The sequence below is a fragment of the Sciurus carolinensis genome, chromosome 3 (genome assembly GCF_902686445.1).
Source record: "Sciurus carolinensis chromosome 3, mSciCar1.2, whole genome shotgun sequence".
Taxonomy (NCBI): Eukaryota; Metazoa; Chordata; class Mammalia; order Rodentia; family Sciuridae; genus Sciurus; species Sciurus carolinensis.
In genome coordinates, this window is record NC_062215.1 from 52,341,352 (window position 1) to 52,357,558 (window position 16,207).

The window sequence follows — 16,207 nt, forward strand, 5'->3', positions numbered from 1 at the left end:
TCCGGAACCCTAACTGCCACTGCACTCCTCCAGGAGTCACCCCTTGCGTGACTCGAGCTCGCAGACTCCCAACTCCTCCCAGCACCCCAAGAGCCGCATAGCTCTACGCTCTGCGGGGCCCAGAGGTGGCGCCCAATAAATGAACTACGAAGAGACGCGCAAGACACTGAGGCTTTAATGGCAAAGAAGCTGGCGGTGGGGAGGGGCAGGGCCAGAGGTGCAGGGCCCCCAAGGCTTGGGATCAAAGCGTATGGAGATCGTAATTGCGCCTGCTCAACTTCTCTGGGTCGTCTGATGCCATTAGAGAGAAGTCGCGGAAGATGTCAAGATATGTCTCATCTCCTGAGGGGGAGGGAAGAAAGGCTGGGAGGCCAGACTGCTGGGTCCTAACAATTAAGTGCACTATAGGGCAGCCGGTCCTGCCTGATAGGGGCTAGCCCTTGGAGCGTGGGTGGAGAGAACTTGTGCTGCCTAAGCATAGCAGCAGTGCTTATTCTTTTCTCTTGTATTCAAAGCTCCTGGCACAATGGGTGCGCCCAATATATATCTGGAATCGATGCAGTTGAGCTTGAGGGAGACAGGTCACCAAAGCCCAGAATGCCAGTATTGGACTTCCAGGATGGGATAGGTGGATTTACCTGTCTGGCCCTGGGCCGCTTCAGCCTCCCTCATTTTTGCCAATCGTAGCCTGAAGGAGAAGGAATTAAGGATAAATAACATTCTCCTCATCCCTCCCCAACTCCATCCTTTCAGCTGGGTTGTTTGTTTCCCTAGTGTCCAGTGCTTCAAAGATGCCTGTCAGGAATGTTGGTGCCTGAATGATGGCTCTCAGGAGGAACTCCCATCCTCTTACCCTGCCTGCCTGCCTTCCTACTACATACCCCAATCCACACATCCTTTGTCTGGCACAACCAGAAGCTGGCTCAATTCTTTCACAACCCACCAGGCAAGTTCCCATGTTGGCATCAGCCCCACCCTTCAGGCATTCTCACAGGGTGACGATGTCAGCATTGGTCGTTTCCATGGCAATGGTCAGAGGGTCCCTGCCTTCAGAATCCCGAGCCCCCAGATCAGCTCCTCGTTTCAAGAATAAGCAAGCGAGCCTGGAGAGGACAGCAGGTTCAGCCCTGCCATCTCACCCCTGGACCCTTCATCCCATCCAGAGCCTTCCTCCCCATGGCCATCATCTCCTGCTGCCCTACCCGGTGTGGCCAAGAATGGTTGCATGGTGAAGTGGACCCCTGCCGGCACTGTCTGCTTGGTTCACATTTGCCCCATTCTGAAGGAGAAACTCACAGGCCAGAAGAGAATTCTGCATTCAGAAGTCAAAACGGAGGATGGAGGGTGGCATCTTTAGAGGTGAATTTCAAGATGTTTAGGGTGGGGTATGGTAAATAAAATTTGGGAGGGTACAGCTAAGTGTCTGGCTTGGCTCTAGCTCTTTACATGTATTCATATATATTAAAACCATAGTAAAATCTTATGAGATATGCTATCCCTATTTTACAGATGAGGAGATGGAGGCACAGAAAGATTAATAACTTGTTCAAAGTCTCTCGTTAAGGATAAGACCCTGGGGCTGGGGAGATAGCTCAGCTGGTAGAGTGCTTGCCTCACAAGCACAAGACCCTGAGTTCGATCCCCAGTACCACAAAAAAAAAAAAAAAAAAAAAAAAAAAAAAAAAAAAAAAAAAAAAAAGGATAGGACCCTGGATTCAAACTCAGGTTCTTTGCCTCTAAATCTTAGCAACGAGTCTCAATTACTTATCTCTCCCTACGCGGTGGAGACCCCAGGGAGCAATGCAGGAGTGGGGGAGTGGGGAAGAGGAAAGAGCTGGGTCCAAAGTCTGAAGTAGAAGTCAAAGAAAAGGAGCCTTAGGGTGGGAAAGGGATGTCAGCATGGTTCTTACAGCAGCTGTGGCCTGGATCAGCGGTGTGGCATTTTCCTGACCTCCATTGACCCAGTTGACATCGGCTCCATGGGCAAGGGCATCAGCCATGGTGGGAAGGGATGGAGGATGCCCAGCAGCACGAAACAACAGGGCCCCAGGGTGCAGGTGGCCCAGGTCACCAGAGGGGGGCTCTGTTGGGGGGAGTTAGTTCTGTTAGGGATAATCAGTGCTGAGTCTGGGAAGAAAACCCTTAGTCTGGTTCTCCTGATGCTGCAGTGAGATAGATCACTTCTAAACTGCAGGGAGGCCTTCATGACTCAGGACTATGGTGAGACGGAGTGATGTAGGTGTGGGTATGTGTAAGTGTGAGGACATATGTGTGTGGGGCCCTGGGGTGTAGGTGATGGCATCATTCACCTCATCCTGTCTAACTACCGTGGATGGCACAGGTGAGTTGACTCTCCCTGACAGTCTCAGCTCTTACCTTCCCCTGCTCCAGCCAAGCTCACAACCTCCTTCCAGGCACTCTTGCCTTTCCTCATGCTGTAGATACCCCTAATGTAGTCCTCCCTGCCCACTCCACACCCTATACTTCTTCCTGTGCTTAGCACCATGCCCCACTGTAACTTTCTGGGAAAAAGAGATGCTCAAGGACAGAGATACTGACAGAAATATAGGCAACATTCTTTTTCTGCCACTAGTACTGGGGCAAGTGTGTTCTACCACTGAGTTACAGCCTCAGATCTTTCTTTTTATTTTGAGACAGGGTCTTACTAAACTGTTGAGGCTGGCCTTGAACTTGGGATTCTCCTGTCTCAGCCTCCAGTCACTGTTGCTGGGATTACAGGTGTGTGCCACCACACCTGGCCCTCCAGGTCTCAAGGGGAAGGCCTGGGCCTCATACTGTGCCTCCCTATAGGCCTAGCACTGTGCTGAGCACATAGCAGATCTACTGAATGCCTAACCAATGCTCTACCTGGCTTGGATCTGAAGCTCCCTGGCCGGGGTCTGATGAAAGGCTTTGGGGGCACAGGAGGCTGCCCCCTTAGAGGCCCCCTGCCACCTCTTTGGCCTCGAACCTCAGGAAGCTTGGTCAAGAACTTCTTCTCCACATATTTGGCATGAATCCAGGCTTCCTTCTCCTGCCTAGAAGAGAGGGGTGAGAGAAGAGTCCGCTCCTTTCCTTCCATGAAGGGGAGTCCTGGGCATCACTATCCCAACCTCACCGGGAGCAGGTAGGCCCTGGCTTCTTCACTGCCATGGCTTCCACACGGGCCTCATAGATCTGGTTGATGACAACATTTCCCAGCTCACACATAAGCTTGAAGGCCAGGCAGAGGCAGAGAGAGACAGGTAGGGTATGGGGTCAGTGTCTGGTCCATTCTCCTCCCCTGCCATCTTCACAATATCCCAAGTTACCTTTACTAGTTCTGGCTCCCACGAGTCTAGGGTCAGGGATCGGACTTTGGAGAAATGAACACCAAGGCTCCTGGAGGGCCAGAAAGGGAGTCATGTCCACTGTGGGCAGTGGCTTGAAACTTCTGCTGCTACTCCAGTAAACACTCAAAGGTAAGGCCTTCATGGGAGGTCATACAGAGGACTTGGGTGGGGTGGGAGGCAGGCCAGCTGGGCCATGTATCCTGGCAGGATCCTGTCTGTTCACCAATCCTTCCTTCTTTTCTGTTTCATTTTAAGATCCTCATCCTCTCTAGCCACTTCCCTTCTCTGATAGTACTGTGGCCTGGACAACACTTTGCATGCCATCCCCCTTCCCTCTCCTTGTACCAGACTGACGGGGTGAGGGCCTTATAGACTTGCTAAGACCTCACAACTTCTCTTTCTGGTCTTCATGGGCTTCTCCACACTTAGCAGCCTGACCCATGCTTCTTCCAACCAAGCCAGTAAATTCCTCTACATGACCCCAAACCTGGGCAGATCAAGACACTGATGAGGGCTTAGCCTACCTGGGTGCACCTTATACTCAGGCCTCATACCCAGTGACAGCCAGAATCTGAGAGGAAGCTGGGACAGAGTGGAGGAGAGGCCCCTGTATGATGGGCAGGTGGCTGCACAACAGCCAGAAGGAATGGGTCTCATGCTTGGGCCCTTGGGGAATGACCTGTGGATGCCGGAGCACTGAATGCAAAGGGTGACACCAAGGTTGATGCTCGCCCACTCTGGGGCTGGTTCCCGACAGTCGCAGCATTGGGCGTTGCCATCTACACTCTGTACCTGGGCTGCCACATGCCCAACTCCCCCAGGCTCCCTTCCTCTCGCCATTCCACCACATCCCAGTGTGGCAGCAGAGCCCAAGGCCAGGTGTCCAGAGCCCTGGGGGAGACGAGAAGAAAGGATGACCAAGGAACCTAGGAGAAGGGGTGGCCCATTTCCTAGGGCAGCAAGGCTGTATGTGCCCACGTTGAAGTACCTGGCCTGGCCCACGTGGACTATCATCAAGGCGAGCCTGGCTGAAAGCAGAGGCAATGCTGCTCTGTACAGCACTGATCCAAAGCTGCAGGAGGCGCTCAGAGTCAGCCTGGAGGAGGCAGGACCTGGGTGGAGGCATGGAGGGAGTGAGGGTGATTGGGCAAGGGTCTGAGGTCAGGGGAGCCATATGGTAGGACACATTCAGCTAGTATTCAATTGGTTCCAGTTGTATTGAAATATGGGTGGCCCCTGACTTATTTTAATGGTTTAACTTTTTCTTTTTTGGTATTGGGGCTTGAACCCAGGAGTGCTTTACCACTGAGCTACATCTCCAGTCATTTTTTTTATTTTTTGAGACAAGGTCTTGCTAAGTCGCTGAAGTAACTTAAAATTAATTTAACTTAGAGTCTCAAACTTAAGATCCTCTTGCCTTGGCCTCTTGAATTGCCCAGCTTTGACTAAGATTTTTGTTTTTGTTTTTGTTTTTTTGGTGGTCATTTTCTTCTTTTTTCTTTTCTTTGCTTTTCTTCTTTTTTTTTACTTTACGGTTGGCAAGGCAGTGTACCCATATAACCATTCTGATTTTCACTTTCAGTAGAGTATTCAATAGGTTACATGAGACATTCAACATTTTTTTTTAATAAAATAAACTTTGTTTTCCCCAACTACAGGCTAATAATGTAAGTAAGCATGTTTAAGATAGGCTAGGCTCCGCTATGATGGTCAGGAGGTATATTAAATTAATGTTATTTTCAGCTTTTGATATTTTCAGCTTACAGCAGGTTTACCAGGATGTAACCCCATTATAAGTAGAGGAGCACCTGTACTTCTGTACCAATTGGGAATATCCTCCTACATATCCCCCATCACCTGTCCCTTCCCCTCAAATCCTTCCCCAATCTAGTCACCAAGAAATTAAGGCCTGCAGCTGTCCGGAGGTTCTCCCTTGTGGTCATTCTGCCTTTCTGGTTGCTTATTGAGACATATTAGATTATTGTTCCGAGGGACTATACTCACTTGCTTGTGGACACCACCTCAAAGCAGAACCGCCTTTCTGAGTCTGGGCAGAGTTTCACTGTACAGAGGCGAAGGTCATCCACTACCACTGTCACAGGGTCCTGGCAGGAGAAGGTAAGGATAAGAGTACTGATGGCCAGCAAAGGCAAGGGCTGTTTCCCTGGGGCCCAGGCCTCTAGGACCTACCCACCTTGTACTTCTTCTGGTAAACCAGTTGGTTGCTTTGAATGGTGAACCAGCGTCTGCAGAAGGTGGAAATAGTTAAGAATATGGGCAGCCTTGGGATGAGGCTAGGGAAGGAACAGAAGGGAGGCTGTGCCCTTTGCCCTAGGAGGATTTTGTTGAGAAAAGAGAAATGAATTGACCATCCCATGAGACATTCTAGAGAAGTGTGGACATCTAAATCACCTCATAATCTTGGACAACCTAGATTTGATATATTTACAAGGATAATTTTCTAGCAGATGGCAGTAAAATATTCTCTCTCTCTCTCTCTCTCTCTCTTTTTAAAATAAGTTTATTGCTACACCCCTTTCCCCATTGTAGCCAGTGTTTAAGGAGATAGCAGTGCTAGGAAGCTATAAAGGTTAATGTTATGTGTCATCTTGACTGGACTAAGGGATGCCTGGATAGGTGGTAAACATTATTTCTAGGTGTGTCTGACAGGGTATTTTCAGAAGAGATTCACATTTGAATCAGTACTATTGCTACAATTTTTGACAAATGAAAGTATCCTGGGAAAGAGACATGATTTTCTAATTTTATAAAGGTCCCCTATAGGATAGTGTAGCTCCGGAAGTGGGAAGCGGTTAGTTCTGGACATGTCACCATGTTGCTCCAAACCTATAGAAGCTTTCTATTTCCCTCAGAGTAGATCCCAAGGACCTACAAAAGTCTCCAAGGCCTTAGAATGATTCACACCCCATTATTTCCTACCTCCTTTTCCCTTACTCTGTCCAGGCCCATGGCCTCTCCACTGTTCTTCAAATACCCTAAGTATCTCAAGGCCTTAGTGCTGATTTCTTTCTGTCTATAACATTCTTCCCCCAGATATCCTGAAGTCATGACTCAAAAGACACCTTCTCACAAGGCCTACTATTTAAAACTGTAGCTGACCCACTATTTAAAATTTTAGCTGGGCACAGTGGCACACATCTATAATCCCAGTGGCTTGGGAGACTGAGGCAGGAGGATCACAAGTTCAAAGCCAGCCTCAGCAATTAGCAAGGCCCTAAGCAACTTACTGTCTCAAAATTAAAAATAAAGAAAAGGACTTGGGACAAGCTCAGTGGTAAAGTGCCTCTGGATTTCATTCTGGGTTTTATTAATTAATTAATTAAAAAAAAAAAAAAAAAAACGGGCTGGACATGTAGCTCAGTGATGGAGCCTTAGCAGCATGCTTGAGGCCCTGAGTTGGATCCCCAGCATTGCAAAACATAAATATGTTAGCCAAATTATATTGTTATGTTGTGTGCATGTACTAATATGTAACAACAAATCCCACCTATGAACAACTATAATGAACCAATAACAAAAGGATAGAATTAAAATAAAACCACTCCCCCTTGTCATGTCCCTTACTTTCTTCTTTTTCTCCTATGGCACTATTTCCTCTTAATGTAACATGCAACCTACTTAGTTACTATGTTTATGGTCTGTCTATGCTGATTGAATGAATGCTCTTATAAGGTGGTGGTGGGGTGCTTGTCTGCTTTTCCTTGATGTGCTTAGCACATTAACACTACTCAAAAAAATATTCAATCAAGCTGGGCATGGTGGCGCACACTTGTAATCCCAAGGACTCAGAGGCTGAGGCAGGAGGATTTTTAGTTCAAAGCTAGCCTCAGCAACAGCAAGGCACTAAGCAACTCAGTGAGACCCTGTCTCTAAATGAAATACAAAAAAAAAATAAAATAAAAAAAAGGTCAGGGGATGTGGTGCAGTGGTTGAAAGTCCCTGAGTTCAATCCCTGATATCTTCCCCCTGCCAAAATACTTAATCAGGTGGGTTTGGCTGATTGGGGTGCCATCCCCTCACCTGCTCCAGGTCTTAAATGCATTGCTGGCCCGTTTGAAGAGATGTCCTTCCATGACAAGGCCACCAGGCCCCTCCTTTAGGCTTGGCTCTGGCTCTTCCCCACCTAGTTCCTGAGGGCACACGAGGGTCAAAGGGAAACTGAGGTGGGTAGAGACCAAGGCTATAGGTTTGTCTGCCTCCTACACAGTCCCAGCCCTCACCTTCTGTTTCAGTAGCACATGTCTCTGTTCCATGTCCCTCTTCTCTCGTGCTGAATTCAAGACCAGCTGGTGCAACTGGGCATAGGAAGTCATCTCAATATCCAAATCTCCCTTTACCAGGCCAGGAGAGTTATCTCAGAGTCCCTACCTCCCTCTACTAACTTCCTGTTCCTTGGGTCCTACCTGGGCACCCAGGTCCTTGCGATACTGGGCCAGTTGGCTCAGTTCCTCATGGCCCTGCTGGAAATAGGTAGCCTGGGCTTCCACCAAACGTAGCACCTGGAGGACAAGGTGGGCAGGGGGCAGAGTTGAGGAATGACCCCTCTCTCCCTCTTTCTTCCTGTTCTCTGGCAGCAGGCTCATTTCCACCTTGTTTTCACCACCACTGAAACTCACAAACTCCATGATGTCAAACTTCCTCTTGTCTTCAATCACATTGATCTGAGGGCCCAAAATAACCTCAAGTCAATTTTGAAATCATAGCACCCCCTCTCACTGCACACAGGGACTCCCAGCCTTGAAATACCACCCAAGGCCTCGGTGCCCTGGGGAGGACAGACTGGACAGGTACCTGCAGGGCGTAATCCAACGCTCGTCCCCGGTACCCAGCTCGAGCAGTCCTCAGAGCAGCTCCAGCCTCTTCTGCCTCTTGGACACGGCGCCGAGGGACCTCAGCATTGTGGGTAAGAGCAGCCTCTAGGCTCTCAGCCCCCCGCCAGAAATCCCTGCGAGCCTCTCGGAAACCCCGGAGACCTCTGGGGGTGAGGAAATAATCCAGAATCACAGAAATACCCAACTACCTCCAAGCAGAGAATTTCTAGGATAAGGCCCACCCATATCCTTTCAGTTAGCCTATGTACACTTGGAAATCCAAAGGAATCCTTGGGATAATGGGATAGAAGTCAGGCCACCAGAAACCCCCAATCTCACAACTCCTTCAGTCAGAGGTCCCTGGGGTAACAGGAAGACGACTGGAGGGCTGCTTTCTGGGAAATAAAAAAGACCCCCTTCCCTCCAATCTTACTCCTTGGCCAGGGTCTGGATTTGCTGCTGTAGCGTGTGCTGGGTGGCATCAAGAAGCTCCTGAGAGAAGCAGAAATTGGCAGGTGGGTATCAGGACAATAGATGACACTGCCCTGTCCCTTGACTCCCATCCCTGGTTTCTCCCACTCACTGCATGGCTGTCCAGCTTGTGGTTCAGGCTTACAGCAAATTTGTTCAGACACTCCTGGGCAAGAATAGGCACAGAGAGAGAGAGAGAGAGAGAGAGAGAGAGAGAGAGAGAGAGAGAGAACCATCCATGCATGGAGCAGCAGGGCCCTCCCAACTCTAGACCCCACCTATTAATGGATGTCTTGTATGGCAACCCCAGCTCTGCTCTAGCCTGAGACCTGCAGACCCTGGGCCGATATTCCTTTTCCACAGCATCCCCTAATCCCACCCCAGTACACCCCTGTTCAGATTCTCTACATACCACCATCATGGGTTCTGGTGGACCCAGGTGGGCCAGATCACAAATGCCAACAATGAAGGCGCGGCTGGCAGCAAGGTAATGGCGTCCACTTTCCAGAAGGCCAGTTCCCAGCTTGAGGAGCTAGGGAAAAAGGAGAGCTGGGAGTAGGGCCACCAGCCACCACAACAGATGACACCCTCTACCACTGCCCCATTTCCTTTCCCCTTGCCCAGGGCCGCATCCCCCTTTTTGATTCACCTACCTTTCCTCCAGTCCAGTACTGCTCTGCCCCATTCTTTACATACACCTGCTGTATTCTCTGTTTCTTGACTCCAGCTGTTCTGTTCTTAATACAAAATTCCTATCTGTTCCTCTCAGCCTGTTGCTAAAGCCTCTGTAAATACCTCCAAAATGTCTTTCCCTGTTCACTCTCCCATGTTCCTCTCTGCCTTGCCTACCTACTTAGATGAAAGGGTTCCAAGAAACTCCATCCTTCTGTACTGCCTGGCTTATAGGCTGAATTCTCTAATGGTTGGTTTCAATTCTACAGTTTTTACTGTTGGGGACTGTCCTTTTCCGTGCTCATTAAACATTCCCTTGTAAATATTAATTAGTCACATAGGCCACAGGGTCAGGGCCAAGTAGGATGCTAGGGTGCTCTGGGGCCCATCCTATGAGCATTCTCACAATGGACAAACAAGGAGATCTGATAAACCTGTGAAGGGGCCCTGGAAGAATCAGGTGGCTAAGATAGAACCCAAAGTTAGTGTCCTGGTCCCTGAACCTTGTTATCTGTGCAGGGCTGTGACTTCACTGCCCCTGAGGCTCAATATGCTTGACTCTGGCCTGAGTCATCATGGCTGGGATTGAGCAAGTACAGCCCTTCAGTTCAGTTCAGAGTAGCAGGAGACTATCAGGAGGGCTTTGTGATGAAATGCAGGGCAACAGGAACTTGGCGTTCATAGGTGTTTGGTGTACTTTGTTAAACTGAAAAATATTTTCTGGGTCTTATGGAGGCTTTAGGGAAATAGAGGTCGATGTGCAAGTGGCTAGCAGGATCAGTGATTGTCAGGAGATTGCCCATGATCAAATCTTACCAGTTTGTGACAAGACACAAAGATGCTCACAGATCACTGTGTGGATCCAGACCTCTGGATCCTTACTTACCCCAGCCCTACCAAGTAAAGATATGAGTAAAGATCTTTCATAACACTGATCCAGTGACTAACAAGTAAATCCATACAACAGAATAGTACTCAAAAATAAAAAGGAACTATTGATATGTGCTACAACATGGATAAACTTCAAGGGTATTACTTTTTTCTCCACATTTTGAATTGGTGCATTATAGTTGTACATAATGGTGGAATTTGTTGTTACATATTAGTATATGCACACAATATAACAATTTGGCCCAATAACACTGTCCAACATCAAAGGCATAATAATGAGTAAAAAAAAAAAAAAGAGTGCCATTTTTGAAAGGTCATATACTACGTTTATATAACATTGTAGCATTGGGGGGGTATTGGGGATTGAGCCAGGGGTACTCTACAACTCAGCTATATCCCCAGTCATGTTTATGTTTTATTTCAAGCAGGGTCTTGTAAGTTGCTGAGGCTGAACTTTAGTTTTTGATCCTTCTGCCTCAGCCTCCCAAGTTTCTAGGATTACAGGCATGTGCCACCATTCCCAGGTAATTTTTTTTTTTTAGACAAGGTTTCATTATGTTGCCAAGGGTGGTCTAGAACTCCTGGAATTATGAGATCTTCCTGCCTCAGTGTTCCAGTAGCTGGGACTATAGGCCCATGCCACTGCACCCAGCTTATATATAACATTTTGGAAATGACAAAAGTATAGAGATGAAAAACAAATCAATGGTTTCATGGATTGGAGAAATATCCAAAATATCTACCCTACACAGTATTTAATAACTCCAGGACTCATTCCCAGTCTCCAACTTTCTCCATGGCCCAACCTTCTTATCCAGGAGAGGTTCCTGGGTCACCTCTCCATATAAGAGTCACCTTTTCCAGACGAGTCTCCAATTCTGACACTTCAGCTTCCACCAACTCGATAGAGGCTCTGGGGAAGGAAGGATGAGGTCAAGGAACAGATCTCAGATCCATTAGGTCTGGAAGCCTCTTCAGGATTGGAGTTTGGGTTGTAGGGCAGTGGGTACAGACATAAAAAGCTGCTGAGTTGAGAAGGGTCACCCAGCCACCTGCTCTTGCTTATTTACTTCACACAGTCTAAGCTAATACAGGCCAGGCCAGAGCAGGAAGAGAAGGAAGATGGATGTGGCTAGAGCCGGAAGTTGCTAACCACCCCAGAGCAGGGGGAGGGACAGGGGTCCCAGTGACAGGGAGGAGGGAATATCAGCTCTGAGGGGTTAGAAAGACCAGAAGGTGCAGGCAGGGTAGAGATCATTAGAGGACCCTGGTTTGATATCAGAGGTACCTTGGTCCACCAGCTCCCTCTCTTCACTTTTGGTTTTATTGTGTGTGTGATACTGGGGATTGAATCCAGGGGCTCTTTACCTCTGAGCTCTATCCCCAGCCCTTTTTGAGAGAGGGTCTCACTAACATGCCCAGGCTAGCCTTGAACTTGAGATCCTCATGTTTCAACCTCCCAAGTAACTGGGGTACAGGTATGTACCTCCACACCCAGCTCCTCTCATCCCCTTGAGGTCTATACCCTGAAGTTGATCTGGCTTGGGAAAAGCTGTGTGTGCGCTGTTATGTTGGGTCATTTTGGATCTTCCCTGCCTCGGGTCCCCAGACCTGCACATACTTACCGGAAGCGGGGTGAGTCCTTGAGACACTCTTCAAAATCCAGCTTGACGGTCATCTCACTTGATTGCTGTGGGGCCAGGGGGCCCCGGGGGCCAGGTAGGTGGGGATATAGGCCAAGGCACTCTCTGCCTCAAGAATGATCTCAATGAGGAAGGAGGGGGTCCTCTGCTGGGTTGTACCTGGGGGCACAATTCTGTCCCCAAGGGAAAGGGGTGTACTAGGAGGAGCTCTCACACCACACTTCCAGGCAGTGCTGGGAGGGGCAGGGGTGGAGCCTGGGTGGAGGAGGGGGACCTGAGATCAGAGAAGCCACAGCCCCGCCCCTAGAGACTATCTGCTGTCACCTTCCTCCTGGGGCCCCTGGTCTTTCTCTCTGCTTCTTTCTCTTTTAGTGGTTGAGTTTGGGGGGCCTGATGATCTAGGTTCAAATCCTGGCTCTGTCACTTAGAGGTTGTGTGACCCTGGGTAAATTCTCTGATTCCTCAGTTTCCTCATTGGAAGATAGAGGAGAAAATCCCTCCCTTGGGGTTGTTAAAAAAAATTAAAGATGGTTGAATTTGTGGTTAACTAAATTAATTGCATCAGTCATTGCCATCCTGCTGCTGCTTGATATTAACCTTCTTGAGATCCTAGGTTCTTGATGCATCCAGCTCCCTTCTCTCTGCTGTGCTTTCCTGATTTCCTGCTCTTGAATGATCCTCCCACTCCACCCACTGCTTGACCTAGCAGGCTCAGCCTGGGCATCCAATTAACAGCATTCAGAGTACTGCTCTTCTTCTCTTTATTGTCTACCCCTAGGGTGGCAAGAGCAGGGTAAGGATGCCCTCATCCCATCCCCAGCTGGTTACATTTTCCATTGTCTGGTTTCTTCTTCCTGAGTCCATTGGAGCCGCAGGGTTTCATCTGGAGAGAGAAGAAGCTGGGTTTAGTGACTTTCTTGCAGCCGTCATGGGATCTTGCCCACGTGACCCTCAAACTCCCTAGAACCTACCCACTCAGCCCCTTTGCCTCCCAGACGAGTGCAACCACCTCCTTGCCTCTGCCCAGGCTCACTTCTGCGCCCGTTCTGGGTTGGAGGGTTCTGGTTGTTTCTATATTCCCTCTCTGATCTCCCTGGGCTTCGGCAGTTCTGCCTCTTGGCCTCCAGCCACTGACACCAGCTGGATGCCACCGGAGACTTTCTGTCTTTTGATGACATGGTAGTTCCTGGAGTGGGGTGGGATGGCAGAGAGGAATCAAGGAGGAATCATGGAGCCAGTGGGTAGTAACAAACTATAAGGAGTCACCAACCTTTCTGAGTCTCTGTTTCCTCTCCTACACAATATGGGCCTTAGACTCTGGGATATTTAGGGCTTCTCTTACCACCTGTTCTGATGAACTGATCTAATAGGATTGGGAAGTTGAGAGATGGAGTTTGCCAAGAGGTAGGCCAGTGAAACGATGGCTGGGTGCCCTCACCAGGCTGCAATGGTATTGCTGTCATGGTCATGGAGCCATTAATGGCCTTGTGATCCCTAAAGGAGTCTTCTGTGTGGTCCAATAGATAGACTTGAATGTTTATGGGATTCTCAATGACCAAGGTCAAGTCCATGGAGCCTGACAGTGCTGTGGGATGAGGGTACCCATCCCCCAGGCTTCCCACACCAGCTCTCACTGTCCTGCTGCTCATCTTCTATGTCCTCTTCAGGTTCTGGGTGGGAGTCAGACCTCAGGTATCTTCCCTGAGTATAATACTCCTTGCGTTGCAGATCGATTTTCTCCAATGGAAAGGGGGTCGAAGCTGAGGGGAACTGATTTCTGCAGCCAGGGGAATCTGAGGAATCACCCAAAGCAATGTGAGTCATGGTCACCTGGTGTGTCCATGCCTCCCAGGTATACACGTGGGCCCCACAAGAGGGGAGAAGCTCAGCTCCCAGGTTCTCATCTCATTTTCTTCTGTTACCACCCCGCCTTTTTTAGAAAACCTTCAGGGACCTTTTCATCCCTCACAGTTCTCTTGGACTTTGTGTTTTTCAGCAGCCAGCTATCTATGTGGGCTATCCTGAATGGGGACCCTATTCCAACTCTTTTCTTTCCTCCCTGGTGTGACCACACAGCACTGCTTCCCTGTCAAGACAGCAGGGTTATGGGTCACTAAGGAAAACAGAATATGGTGGAGAAGTGAGGAACAGAAAGTCCAAGAGGACATGGGTTCTGGAACAGGCTCTGGACTACAACTCTCTTGAGTCCCTGGAGTCCCCCATCACTAACCCTTGACATCTAGGACAGGCCTCGGGATGAGCATGTCAGTTTCATCATTGACTCTTCTGGCTAGTCCTCCTGCCCAGCCTCTCTCCACAGGCCTGAGCTTTGGGTCCATCACCACACCTCTAACACCACTGCTGACGCCGGCACTACCCCCACTGCTATCCTCCTCATGCTCCAAGGGCAGGTTTTTTTGAGCCTTGAGGAACTTCCCTTCAGTGTAGTGTGTCTTACGATGCTTGTCAAAATCACTGGAGTCTGTGGGCCAGTGTGAGAGCTTGGCTTTGCTGTCAGGCTCTCGCTGAAGGTTTGCTCCACCTCCCCTTTCCATTCAGTGCCCACCCTGCATCTCACGTGTCTTGGAAAAGTTGTCTGCAGCTCCTGAGCTTCTATTGTCACCATACTGGAGGACCTTGGGGAGGAAATTGTCCATTGTTGCAAACCTGAAGGGGAGGGAGACTAGTTGGGGACACCGAAGGGAGAGAACAACAATGGGGGCATGTGGTAGATGATACCAAGCTAGCTGATCCCCCCAGATCAGTCTTGGTCAGACTCGATGGGAATTGTGGTACCGCCCATTTTGTAGGCCAAAAAGCAGAGATGCCTCTGGCCCAAGTTCAAAGATGAAGGGGGAGAAGACCCCGCACCTCAACTGATCTCTGAAAGAACTCTCACCTCTCTTCCAGCACTTCAGGAGTCACCTTGACAGAGGACCCTGCCAACACATCTTCATCACTGTCCTGCAACCTGCAGAGGAGCGGGGACATCAGGCAATATCCAGTCCGAGTCTTCTCTGCCTCCTCCCTTGCCCCCCTTATTAGAACAGAAGAGAGTGTAGGCTGAAAAGTTGAGGCTGAGGACTTGTCACCTATGGTAGGGGGTGCTGGGTTCATCCACCTTCATAAAGCCATAGTCCTTATCAGTAGGATGATAAGTGGCCAGGATATTCATCTCATCCCAGCGCTGAGCCTTTTTCCTGGCGTGAAGAGAGTACACAGAAGAGGAGTGGGAGACAGATCTTCTAGTGACCTCCCTCCTTACAGCCTTTCCTCATTCTTCTGGTCACTCAAAAAACTTTTTTTTTTTACACCCCCTTGTACAGGTTTTGGATAGGGTGAGACTCAGAAATAATTACGATACCGTTTGGTCAGGGTTTATGGGGCATCTGCTGCTCTCCCAAAGGCCTGAAACCTCAGATTTCCCACCCAACTACCCTCACCTACTCTCACTATTTCTCAGGACTTCGTCCCTTCCCTTATGGCTCCGCCCCCTTCGGTGTCCCGAACTCCTCCCTCCAGTCTCTGGGCTTTCTGTCCCCAGAGCTAGACTCCTTACTTATCCGCACAGGGGGATCTCTGCATCAGGATGGAGCTGCTGTCTTTTAGGATGCTCCGGGGCCGGTCCTCACAAGGACCAGAGTGCAAACAAGTTGACCCAGAGTGCGAACCACACCCCGATGTGTACACCCTGGAGCCCCCGGGCCCGGGACAGTAAGTCCTGGGTAGGCCGGTTCCAGAGCAGGGAATGTTGACTACATCAGGGGATGGGCCGAACTCAACGCTGTGGCCCGCAACCTCCCCAGGATGCTGACTGAGCCCGGGAGTGAGAGCCACTACCCGCTCCGTGGGACGACTTGAACCAGGACTGCGAACCACACTGCCCCCGGAGTGCGAGGGGGGCTCAGAACCGTTAGGCGAAGCTACTCCGGAGGGCAGTCTGGTGTCTGCTTCGAGTCCTCTGACCCCTCCGGTCACTCCCCTGGTAACCACTCCAGGTGATTCCCCATTGAAGCCTCTTGCAGATCCCAGAGAACCCTGCCTCTCCATGGCCCCACCAGGGGGCCACTCTCAGCTACCCCGCCCCACAACCCAGTTCCACACAGCCCCGCCCCTGGGCCACGCCCCTTATGCGGTGGGCGGGGAACGCTCCGACTCAGGGCCAGGCCCCTTCTGCTCCCTAGAGCTGCGGTGGAAGGAATCAAGTCTCTATTTAGAGATCTCAGCCCGGAAGCCACTCCACTCTCCTTTCCCTTTTCGTGCCACCCAATGTCTTTTGTCTTTGCAACTTTTTCCCGCCTTTCTCCATCACTGCCCTCATCCAAATCAGCCAATCATAGCTAGGGGGCTTGACCAGGGAGTGTGA

The 16,207-nt window shown here is 49.8% G+C and overlaps 2 protein-coding genes across 4 annotated transcripts; both read right to left on the bottom strand.

Moving 5' to 3' along the window:
- Positions 1-158: 158 nt before the first annotated feature.
- Acap1 (ArfGAP with coiled-coil, ankyrin repeat and PH domains 1) lies at positions 159-12,272 on the bottom strand. Of its 3 annotated transcripts, XM_047546587.1 has the most exons (22): positions 11,824-12,267; positions 11,054-11,111; positions 9,048-9,167; positions 8,748-8,801; positions 8,598-8,656; positions 8,145-8,328; positions 7,970-8,014; positions 7,757-7,852; positions 7,574-7,648; positions 7,374-7,483; positions 5,527-5,578; positions 5,337-5,437; positions 4,321-4,444; positions 4,012-4,223; positions 3,312-3,381; positions 3,119-3,213; positions 2,869-3,038; positions 1,911-2,083; positions 1,203-1,312; positions 993-1,103; positions 639-688; positions 159-342 (listed from the first exon to the last, which is right to left on the bottom strand). In XM_047546587.1, the coding sequence occupies exons 1-22, from the start codon at positions 11,874-11,876 to the stop codon at positions 242-244; spliced, it is 2,223 nt and encodes a 740-aa protein (XP_047402543.1). In that variant the 5' UTR covers positions 11,877-12,267; the 3' UTR covers positions 159-241. The 3 variants fall into 3 exon arrangements, 2 of the variants coding, with proteins under 2 accessions (XP_047402543.1, XP_047402544.1); XR_007107858.1 differs by lacking the exons at positions 159-342; positions 639-688 and having other exon boundaries at positions 1,067-1,103; positions 1,203-1,351; positions 11,824-12,272; XM_047546588.1 differs by lacking the exons at positions 159-342; positions 639-688; positions 993-1,103 and having other exon boundaries at positions 1,193-1,351; positions 11,824-12,272.
- A 393-nt stretch (positions 12,273-12,665) lies between these two features.
- Positions 12,666-15,924, bottom strand: LOC124980722 (uncharacterized). The gene is made up of 8 exons (XM_047546595.1): positions 15,401-15,924; positions 14,934-15,041; positions 14,741-14,812; positions 14,420-14,508; positions 14,072-14,323; positions 13,476-13,634; positions 12,851-13,027; positions 12,666-12,724 (listed from the first exon to the last, which is right to left on the bottom strand). Exons 1-8 carry the CDS (start codon positions 15,889-15,891, stop codon positions 12,666-12,668), a joined length of 1,407 nt encoding a protein of 468 aa, XP_047402551.1. The 5' UTR covers positions 15,892-15,924.
- Positions 15,925-16,207: the final 283 nt, after the last annotated feature.